The 12079-nt window shown below is 38.7% G+C and overlaps 1 protein-coding gene across 1 annotated transcript; it reads left to right on the top strand.

Annotated features, from left to right (window-relative positions):
- Window positions 1-5330: 5330 nt before the first annotated feature.
- On the top strand, window positions 5331-11298 carry LOC112263687 (beta,beta-carotene 15,15'-dioxygenase). Its single transcript, XM_024440203.2, has 11 exons — window positions 5331-5551; window positions 6917-7045; window positions 7137-7266; window positions 7409-7556; window positions 7658-7805; window positions 7920-8140; window positions 8259-8528; window positions 8880-8985; window positions 9196-9290; window positions 9392-9503; window positions 9605-11298. Exons 1-11 carry the CDS (start codon window positions 5485-5487, stop codon window positions 9763-9765), a joined length of 1587 nt encoding a protein of 528 aa, XP_024295971.1. The 5' UTR covers window positions 5331-5484; the 3' UTR covers window positions 9766-11298.
- The last annotated feature ends 781 nt before the right edge of the window (window positions 11299-12079 follow it).

Genomic DNA, 12079 nt, shown 5'->3' with positions numbered 1-12079 from the left:
AAAAATACAGAGACTCTTTGTATTTATACCACATATGAAACTTTATAGGGCCAAGAATTTTGTTGATTAACATTGGTACTGCTGTGAACTGTCAGAGGACTTTTAAATCAACCACTGACCCAGACAGTGGCCTTGTCTTCTGACAGTCATGTCCAACTCTTCTGGACTTTTGACATCCTTAGTTGTAAAGGAAAATGCATTTGTTCATGTGGTGAACTCGACAAGCCTTCTGTTTGTTTTGACTAATAAGAACATGTCTCTTTTTAGGAGCTGCATGTGAGTCGGTATCATGTCATTTGGTGTTTATTCAGTTTTAGCTCCCTTGTTTCTATTGTGTATGAAAATGTAATCTGATGAAAGAATGTTGGCGTATATGGGACTCTAGACCAGCGCTTCCCAAACTCGGTCCTGGGGCCCCCCTGGGTGTAAGTTTTGGATTTTTCCCTAACAATATTCAGCTGATTCAAATAATCAATGCTTGATGATGAGTTGGTTATTTGATTCAGCTGTGTAGGGGTAGGGCAAAAACCAAAACGTGCCCCCATTGGGGCCCCAGGACCGAGTTTGGGAAGCATTGCTCTAGACCAGCTGTACTATGTGGTAATCAGTGACAGTAGAATTGACCTCTGTAAAACCATAAACACATATAGCTAAGTATGTGCACAGATAAAGGCAAATAAACTTAGGTCCAAAGTATAGGTCTGCTCTACATTTTCCAATTGACTAAAGAGAATCCAGGCCATGGTGGATTAATGCATTTTCCATTTGGATACATTTTAAAAACTTCAAGGAGTTTGTGGGATTAAACTCAAGTTGCCTTACATCATGTCAACATGATAGGCTACAATAATTGTACTGAGATAATAACAGAACATATTAAATGTGTTATTCCCAGATGCCTGAATGTGTGTGGCCTTATCGTGTGTTTAAAGATAATGGACATGATCTGTGTTTGAAAAAATTGCGTAATCATTTTGCACAGAATTGGCATTTAGATAACAGTAAGTTTCACAACAATGAGTTGAAAAGGCATGTGTGTGCGTGCATGAACTTTTGTGTGGAGTGTGCATACTAGTCCATGAGCCAGGGCGGGGGATCGGTCGGGCTCACTTGGGGTGATGTCTCATAGTGATTTCTTTAAAGGTCTATGTCCCTAGAGTTGGAAAATGTGTGATAGCAGTGCAGCAATTTGAGCTTTCTCCACTTATCACGCTTTCTTTCATCCCTCCATTCCATATATTTTCCCATAGGGATTTTACCCTTTGACAAATCATGCCAGTATAGAACAAGTTATTGGTCACGTATACCATTTAATCATATATCATTGGAAAGCTCCAATTTACAGTTATCCATCAGACACATTTTCGGTATGTTCAGAGCCTCGACCAACTATGTTTTTGGATTGTAACTTTGGTGATAGAGGCACCAAATTGCACATACTGTACACAGCTAGAAAAGATTTGTAGATCTTGTAGATTTGTGAAATTTATTCCCAAATTAGTTATGTGGTGGCCATATTGAGAGAGAAAAAACCTGTGGGGTTAATGCCTGAATCCTCTGATGGCCCTGTATCTACACATCTGTTTAAAACCATATTCTAGCTATGTGTGTGAAATCTGGTGCCTCTATCACCAAAGTTACAATTCAAAAACATAGTTGCCCCACTACATGAAAGTATATGGCTAAGCTTCCAAAATTCTAATGTCAATAGCATAATATGGGTGCTTATTAAACAATAGTTGTAGCGAGTGCTTTCAAAGTTAGTTATATTATATATCATTTGAAAGGTAATGACCTTTCAGAACCACTTGTCAAACAAAGTTTAAAATGTGTCAGGTTTTCCTTTTAAAAGCAATTTATACAGGTAATTCTGATATGTACCCTCTAGGTCAAAGGTTAAACTTCTGTTGACCTGAACATTCCAAAAATGTGTCTGATGGATAGCTGTGAATCTTTCGAATGATATATAATTAAAGCTTATACGTGAGCAATAACTTGTATATTAGCATTATCTGTCATAGGGTAAAACCCCTATGGGAAAATTGTACGGGATTGAGGAATGAAAGAAATAGTTTTACTGGAAGCTCCAATTGCTGCACTGCTATCACACATTTTCTAAATTCAATAGGACACATTGTCGCCTCCAGTGAGCCTGATAGACCAAATTTGGGGGTCTGGCTCATGGACTAATTCCATAAAGTCGTAGAGTCCTGCTGGAGACTGAGAGTCTGGCCTCTCATTAAAAGAGCCTCTGGCTAAATTGGCCCCTCAGTAAAACTGGGCCACTCCTACATAATTTCCTTCTATTTTCATGTCTACTCCTCGGCTCAGAAGGACGCAATTACCAGTGCAAGAAAATTAATTGATTGATTTATTGATACACTGATTGCAAATAATTTACAGTGACACTCGATCTCTATTGGAGGGAGGTGACACCAATCTTCCTCTAGAAATTCCATAATTTAATGTTTTGTTGATGGTGGTGGAAAACGCTGTCTCAGGCGCCACTCCAGAATCTCCAATAAGTCTGCAATTGGTGACTGAGACAAACACACACTGTTAACCCCCTAAGCTCCTTTGAAGCCCCTCTTTCAAAGTCACTGACATCTCTTCATCCAGCCATGGTAGCCAAAATAATGGGCAGTGAACTCTTACCATCTACTGACACTTTCATGGATTTTAACATATGTATGCTTGTTTACTCCTTTAAACTTCCCTTTATCCATTCATTAAGTTACAATGGTTAATTATTGGTTTTTAATACCGTCCCAGGCCACTATCCAGGCCATGTCAGCCAGAGACAAAATCTCTGTTGGGGAGGAGAAGAGGAAGTTTGAGAGGGGACCAATTTATTATGAAAGGTAAAAAGGTCTTAAAGGGGCAATCTGGGATTGGTACATACAAGTACATTCGGAAAGTACTCAGACCCCTCACTTTTTCTACATTTTGTTACGTTACAGCCTTATTCTAAAATGGATTCAATAAAACATTTTCCTCATCAATCTATACACAATACCCCATAATGACAAAGCAAAACCAGATTTTTTTACATTTTGCAAATGTATATATAATTTTAAAAAACAATTACATTTTTTATTTTATTTACCCTTTTCTATGAGGCTTGAAATTGAGCTCAGGTGCATCCTGTTTCCACTGATCATCCTTGAGAGGTTTCTACAACTTCAAATCAAATGTTATTGGTCACATACACACGGTTAGCAGATGTTAATGCAAGTGTAGCGAAATGCTTGTGCTTCTAGTTCTGACCATACAGTAATATCTAACAATTTCACAACAACTACCTTATACACACAAGTGTAAAGGAATGAATAAGAATATGTACAGTACATATAAATATATGGATGAGCGATTGCCGTGCAACATTGATTGGTTGGAGTCCAAGTTGAACTTGATTGGAGTCCACCTGTGGTAAATTTAATTGATTGGACATGAATTGGAAAGGCACACATCTATCTATACAACAGTTGACAGTGCACGTCAGAGCAAAAACCAAGCAATGAGGTCGAAGGAGCTCTGAGACAGGATTGTGTCGAGGCACAGATCTGGAGAAGGGTAACAAAAAATGTCTGCAACATTGAATGTCACCCAAGAACACAGTGGTCGTCGTGATTCTTAAATGGAATAAATTTGGAGCTGGCTGCCCGGCCAAACTGAGCAATCAGAGGAGAAGGGCCTTGGACTTGGCAGTGACCAAGAACCCGATGGTCACTCTGACAGCTCCAGAGTTCCTCTGTGGAGTTGGGAGAATCTTCCAGAAGGACAACATTCTCTGCAGCACTTCACCAATCAGGCCTGTATGGTAGAGGCCAGACAGAAGCCACTCCTCAGTAAGAGGCACGACAGCCCGCTTGGAGTTTGCCAAAGGGCACGTTAGGACTCTCAGACCATGAGAAACAAGCATCTCTGGTCTGATGAAACCAAATTGAACTATTTGATCTGAATGCCAAGTGTCACGTCTGGAGGAAACCTGACAACATCCCTACGGTGAAGCATGGTGGTGGCAGTATCATTCTGCGGGGCTGTTTTTCAGTGGCAGGGACTGGGAGACTAGTCAGGATTGAGTGAAAGATGAATGGAGCAAAGTACAGAGAGATCCTTGATGAAAATCTGCTCCAGAGAGCTCAGGACCTCAGACTGGGGCAAAGGTTCACCTTCTAACAGGACAACAACCATAAGCACACAGCCAAGAGAATGCAGGAGTGACTTCAGGACAAGTCTCTGAATGTCCTTGAGTGGCCCAGCCCTGAGTTAAACCTGATCGAACATCTCTGGAGAGACCTGAAAATAGCTCTGCAGTGACACTCCCCATCCAACCTCACAGAGCTTGAGAGGATTTGGAGAGAAGAATGGGGGAAACTCCCCAAATACAAGCTTGTAGCGTCTTACCCAAGAAGACTCGAGGCTGTAATTGTTGCCAAAGGTGCTTCAACAAAGTACTAAGTAAAGGATTTGAATACTTATGTAAATGTGGTATCTGTTATCATTATTATTTTTTAAATAAATTAGCAAACATTGAGGGGGGAAAAACAATTTAATCAATTTTAGAATAAGGCTGTAACATAACAAAATGTGGAAAAAGTCATGGGGTCTGAATACTCTCCAAATGCACTGTACATGTTTTCACTTGTAAAATAATGACACTGTATATAACCATTGATTATTGAATAATGTAATTTGTAATGCCTGTTGAGCTTATTCAGCTGTCTAAATATAACTGTTTTACTCCATTACTTTGTAAACAATGTAATTGTAAATAAACACTGTATAGCTCCAAAACATAAAACTTACATTTTTATCTCATGGATGAGCAGTCCTTGCATCCGTAGCTCTGTCTATGAATTTGAGAGTGGTTACATTTCTCCAGCCCATCCCTCAGCTGTTTACCAGGTGTTTGCTTTTTAGTTTTCATTAATAAACTTACTATAGGGCAGCCCATTACACGTATAAACTCAATAAACTCCCATTATCATGAAGACTGCCCAAAAGCACATTTTATTTCTAATCTATCCATTTCTTTTTTTCTTTTCCATTGCCTTTTAGTAAAGTTCAAGATGTCAATTTGATAAGAGATGAAGAAGAATGAGTAAAGGAGAAGAAGTGGAGTTTCAATTCAAAGTTGTAATAAATGCATTAAAAGAGTCTGACCTCTGTTATATAACCACCATTATGTTACAGTTTGATGATACATAAACAGGCCAGTAGATGGCGATAGTATTGTTTTAGTGAGTTATCACTTTTTGTGAACGCTTTACATAAACCAGCCAATAGACGGCGCCTAGTAGCCTACGTGGTCATACGTGATACAAGTTATGTAATACATTTGGAATTTTACCCCTAGACTATTGTCCATACCACAAAGATATAGACGGACCCGTCCATAGTCTAGCTTGATATAACCTATTGTGGTTGATAAGGGACCACTGTACCACATAACAGCCTATAGATTGAAACATAGTTGATGCCATGTTTCAATCCATCATCGGCAAGAACGGGACTGAATCACCCGAACCTGTCAAAGCAGAAGTAACAGGTAGGCTGTAGGCGTATCCCTTTATGTACTAGCTAGCCGATCGTTCAAGGTAGTTCAGTGTTATTGCTGTGTTAGTAAGTTAGTTTCCTATTTGCTAGTGACTTGCATAATACAAATATTTTTTCCTTCTGCGCAACTTTACTTTTTTAACGTTGGCACGTTCTGATTAATATCTTGTGCAGTGTTTCCAACTATTTTTCAGTGAGATCCGCTATTGGCTCCGCTAGAAAACGGTAGATTACGTGTTGCTGTTGCTGCGACGACGTCACAGCACCAATTTGTATTGCTGCGGCACAGCTGCGGTCCCCGAAGAAGCGTTTTCGTCCGCTCTCTCGCCGCACCTCCATCCTTTTGTGCTTCTCTGCCTGTGTGTTCACAGTTTCTGTGACGACACGGAACCCAAACCGGCTGCGCGCGTGCGCTATCGTGCATACATTTATTTTGTCCCCCTACACCAAACGCGATCACGACACGCAGGTTAAAATATCGAAACAAACTCTGAACCAATGACATTCATTTGGGAACACGTCGAAAAGCATTAAACATGTTTGGCAATTTAGCTAGCTAGCTTGCACTTGCTAACTAATTTGTCATATTTAGCTAGCTTGCTGTTGCTAGCTAACTTGTCCTGGGATATAAACATTGAGTTGTTATTTTACCTGAAATGCACAAGGTCCTTTTCATAGCCCGTGTAGGGCTACTGTGGTATAGCCAAGGGGTCCCAAATTGTCAAGACTCTATAGCCTATTCTTATTGCCAGAACTGTTTTCTCTATCAGCCACTGCAAGTTCTTCTTCAAATATTTCGTTAAAAAAATATTTAAAGGCTATATTTAGAGGCCTGTGAGCTAGGGTCTCATTTTAAGTGTAGCCCTTTCGTAAAAACAGTTAAAACACAAATAGAGTTAAACAATTATCCTGCGAGACATCAGTACCCAAAATGATAGCCTAAATTGCAATGCTTACAAGTTGAAGGCCTATTATTTTACTGTAGACCATTGCAAAACAATGTTTTAATCAATTATTTGGTGACATGATTATATTTAGTATAGGTTTATCTAAAAAGGATAACTTTTTTAATGTTTTACAATTGAGATTTTTCTGAAAATCACAGAGGACGATGGGCCTCCCCTTCCTCCTCCAAAGAGCCTTCACTGACACAAACACCTATATACAGTATATGAGGTATAATGAACCTCTATTATAAACTTTCAAAAGTTATCAAATTTGCCATTCAAAAAAATATATAGGCTGAAGGTCAAACTTTATCAGGGATCAGCTCCATTTCTACATTGTTCGGTTTATCACATGGAAATATGGTAAAAATGAAAGCATTTATTATGTCTTGTATCTTCTGTGCTTGCAGGATGTGTCCCTGAGTGGCTACAAGGGACATTGCTGCGCAATGGGCCTGGTCTCTTTAAAGTGGGAGACACTGAATACAACCACTGGTTTGATGGCATGGCCTTAATTCATAGTTTCACCTTCAAAGATGGTGAGACAGGAACAACACATTGTACATTTCCACAAATGGTAAACACTTTCCCAGCTGGCTGAATCGGGCTGAGAATCTTTGTGTTTTACAGGTGATGTGTACTACAGGAGTAAATTCCTGAGGAGTGACACCTTCAAGAAAAACACTCAGGCAAACAAGATTGTTGTGTCAGAATTTGGGACCATGATCTATCCCGATCCCTGCAAAAACATATTTTCAAAGTAAATAATGCATTTTTAAACATGATTTATAGTTTATTTGTTCCTGATTTTACATGTCCCTTTCATGGATGTCCACACAAAAAATCTCAACAAATATGAGCAAAAACACATAATATCACATAGTATCTTGTCCTTTTTTCAGAGCCTTCTCCTACCTTCTCGCTGCCATCCCAGACTTCACAGATAACAACCTGATAAACATCATTAGATATGGTGAGGACTACTATGCCTCATCAGAAGTCAACTACATGAATCAAATTGACCCAATGACCCTGGACGTAATTGGAAAGGTAAATTCAAATCTGTTGAAATTATCACTGTTGTCCATGCAATCTATTATCACTGGCTTTAATATATTCTCCCTTTGCCTGTCCTGTAAACTCAACCTCAGATGAACTACAGGAATCACATTGCTCTGAACATGGCGACTTCACACCCTCACTATGATGATGAGGGAAACACCTATAACATGGGAACTGCCCTCATGAGGTTTGGCATGCCCAACTATGTCATCTTCAAGGTTCCAGTAAATGCATCAGGTATCGGAACATTTTAATTTTGGGGGTTCCTGGCCACATACATGTTAGGGTAAAAACCTCCATGAATGATTACACATTTAAGTGTTCACAGGAAAGTGTTCTTTTCCTCTCCAGATAAGGAGCATAAGAAGCCTGCCCTGCGGAAGGTGAAGCAGGTCTGCAATATACCGTTTCGCTCTACCCTCTTCCCCAGCTACTTCCACAGCTTCGGCATGACAGAGAATTACATCATCTTTGTCGAGCAGCCATTCAAACTGGACATCGTCAGACTGGCCACAGCTATATTTAGAAGCGCCAACTGGGCCAGCTGCCTCAGATACGACAAAGAGGACCTTGTAAGCTACACTTGTCTGATCACAGCCTCATGGGAAGTTCATTTTTTATCTTCAACTCACTTTGCCAACAATCGAACTTCTTACATTCTCTCTGGTGATCCCCTTGGTCATTCTTTAGACGCTGATCCACCTGGTCGACAAGAAGACTGGGAAGGCTGTGTCCACCAAGTTCTACACAGATGCCCTGGTGGTTTTCCACCACATCAACGCCTACGAGGACGACGGCCATGTAGTGTTTGACATGGTCACCTACAAAGACAGCAATCTGTATGAAATGTTCTACTTAGCGAACCTGAGAAAGGAAACCCATGAATTCATTGAGAGCAACAAGGTCAACTTCTCCCCACCAGTCTGCCAGAGATTCGTCTTGCCTCTCACTGTTGACAAGGTATATGTAGATAGATAAGACCCCAAATCTATCCTGTAAATACATTCATATTTAGCTCCTTATGAACAGTTAAAACATTTAGCACCTTAAAAAGGGAGCTATAGAGCATAATAGGCATTAAAGCATGAGAGGTCGTGATATATTGTGAATATATCACATCTAGAACTGATCAGGGCCTGTGATATTTTGCTTAATTAGACATTTTCATGATGAACTAGCTATTAATTCATATTATGTTTTCAAGGCGATTTAAGCTTCATGCAAAGCCGCTTCATGTGAAGCCACTTCAAATGAAATGTTACCATTACATGTTTATACAACAAATAAAGACTGGATACATATATGTTATAGGATACTCCAAACGGAACAAATCTTGTGAGGCTCAAAGACACAACAGCCAAAACAGTGATGCAGGGAGATGGCTCGCTGTATTGCCTGCCGGACACAATATTTGAAGGTGAGACTTTGATGTCAACTGAACATCACAGTGATCGGTATACCATTAAATATCAAATGCTACATTAGTAAAACAGTTGTTAGTTTTAATTAAATATTGAGGGTTATAAGTTGTAGCATTTTTTATGGAACATCGTACCCATAAAAAAATGTAATTTTCTAAATAAATTTTACAATACAATTGTATTTATCTCCATTTGTACACAAACAGGGTTGGAGTTGCCAGGGATTAACTACAAATTCAATGGCAAGAAGTACCGTTATTTCTATGGCTCAAGAGTGGAGTGGACTCCACACCCAAATAAGGTAGTCTCTTACCAATGTATTCTCCTTAAAGATAGAGAAGTTGTTCCTCCTCATTACTCACTGAAAACAAGCTTCTGTTTGTGTTAATAATACTTACACAGATTGGGAAGGGGGACATTGTGACCAGAAAGTACATTGAGTGGACAGAAGAGGACTGCTACCCCTCTGAGCCTGTGTTTGTTGCCACACCAGGAGCTGTGGAGGAGGATGATGGTAAGAGGCAGTAGGCCTTCTTCAGCACTACAAAAGCATTTAATCAGCTCTGACGTCTATGTCACTATAAAACGGTACATTTATTTATTTTCTGTTTTCAGGAGTCATTTTGTCCTCAGTCGTCTCACTCAATCCAAAGAAATCCCCCTTCATGCTTGTCCTTAATGCCAAAACCTTTGAGGAAATTGCTCGTGCCTCAATCGACGCCAGCATTCACATGGATCTGCATGGACACTTCATTCCCACACAGAGCACCAACTGACATAGCAAGCAGAGGGCAGGATTGTACCTTAACATTGTAGAGGGCAAAGTATTACTCCCAACCATAGAAAGTTGATGTCCGTGCCCCCGTGGAAATTAAATTAGCATAATAAACAAAAATCCCCATCAAAATCCTTCAGTTTAAAGTAGAGATATCAGTTTTGTGTGGGCTGCGTCTCAGTCCACCGCATCCGACAATGACGGCCTTTCACATCTGTGGTAGAAGGTGGCAGAGCTACAAGATCATGTCTAGATGGTAACAGATTGTCAAATTGACCTCAAAAGTTGATTATTTTAGCTAACACTAACCCCTTTCCTAACCTTAACCTAATTCTCCTAACCTGCTACTTTAATTATCGTAACCTGCTGTGTAAGTTCTAAACCTGATACGAAAAGTAAATCTGTTATTTCATGAATTAATCTGTTACTCAATGCGTTTCTATGGGCTAATATCAGTAAGACCAAATTCAATGTTTTATCAAATATTTTTTTAATACAAAATTGTATACCTACAGGGGTCTTAAAATTCAAAATCAAATAAATTATCCTTGGTATGACCATCTTGAAACAATTCCATATATCTTAGTAGAAAACCAGCCCCGGGCCATTCGATTACTAGGCTGCCTCTCCAATAGTATTTGCTCAAATGTTGTATAATTTATGTTTACAGAACATCTACCACAAAGTGTCTTTTTAAATCCTATTTTTAGACAGAGACCGACATAACCTCTATTTTTCTAATCAGGATGTATACAATATAGTTTTGTATGTAAAAAGGGTTTATAATAATGTATTATTAATAATAATGTATTAATTCCAGTCTATCCTTGTCACCCTATTGTACATTATATTGTGTTTCTGTCCACCAGGTTATTAAGGAAAACAATAGTGTATGGCAAAGCAGTTATGGCATTGTTATTATTTCTGTGGCATTGCTATCACCATTACTTCTCTCAAAAGTGAGAACTTACAGCACTTTCTGAGCACATAATTACCTCATTCAACAACATTATGATGATTATTACCGTGGGTCACTACAATGTACTTACATTAGGTTTGTAAATATATATTTGAATATATATATTAGAATAGTGTGTTTAGGAAATATGTCATACTTTTATTTAATTCACACAAAAAAACATGTATACTTTGATTTAGTACATTCTAGAGGAAGACTGAAACAAGACATTAATGCTCTAAAGTTAGTTTAACAGTTTGACAATTGTGCATTAAATGCCAGTTATTGTTGTTTTTAATGTTATGTTTTAATAGTGTGTTAGTCCGAGTTTGATTCTGTGACTTTGCCTAAAACGGATCCCATGATGTCTGTGTAAATGTGCAATTGAACTATTTGTCTTTAAGTCTGACCATGTCATCACCTTTTAATGAATACATTCTAAAAGGAACATATTGTTTACAACTACAGTAATACAAGTGGCTATTTATTTATGTGTAATATAGTCCAACAACAACATGGCTATGCCAGTAAAGTACATTTTTGCTTGCTACGAAATAAAAACAGGGAAAAAACATATTCAAACCTTGTTGTTGCTTTATCCATATCTCTTGATGTTTGTAGAGGAACCAATCTTTCCCTGCAAGAAAATAAATAAATAAAAAATCTACAAAGAATATTACTGAAAAAAACAGAAAAATGTTAAGACCATTTGTTCAGTTGGTTGATATGATTGTTAATGTAGCCCCTCCTTCCCCCATGGGAAATGTGGTTTGACTCGGGGACTTCAACCTCACTAATAAGAGACAGACATGGGATATTCCTCAGCGCCATGCATGCACAATTAACAAGAAATTGGCATAGGCTAGCATGGTACCAATGGCTTACAAATATAATATATTAGGTGACCTGGTGCAATCTCTAGGATGGGATTAGACTAATCATGGTATACATGTATAAGATTTGGGTAATTCAGTGCCAAGAACTGCCATCATGATTTCTTACCCCCGACCTTACCTCACAGCATAGACACAATGCAGAGATGCCATTATTTAGACATAGTTATCTTTTAAAATAATTCGACTTTTCAGATGATCACTGCAACATTTTCATGTTTTATATCACGTTTTGCTATTTACATTTACTGTGCATGAGAAGCCATTTTGACAGCTTCACACAGCAATAATGAAATCACCCAAGACAGACAAGTTATTTATTGTAACGGAGGAGTACTTACAGCAATAATAGTCTTGTGACTACTATCCTTACGCTATTTTCTCCCCCAAAAACCTGTCACAACATGGCAATTACAGTAAGTAGAAGTCTTCCTTACCTTAGTCTTATCCTTACTTATCCTTCC

This window comes from Oncorhynchus tshawytscha, linkage group LG12, assembly GCF_018296145.1.
Source record: "Oncorhynchus tshawytscha isolate Ot180627B linkage group LG12, Otsh_v2.0, whole genome shotgun sequence".
In the NCBI taxonomy this organism is placed as follows: Eukaryota; Metazoa; Chordata; class Actinopteri; order Salmoniformes; family Salmonidae; genus Oncorhynchus; species Oncorhynchus tshawytscha.
This window is presented reverse-complemented; position numbering and strand designations above follow the sequence as displayed.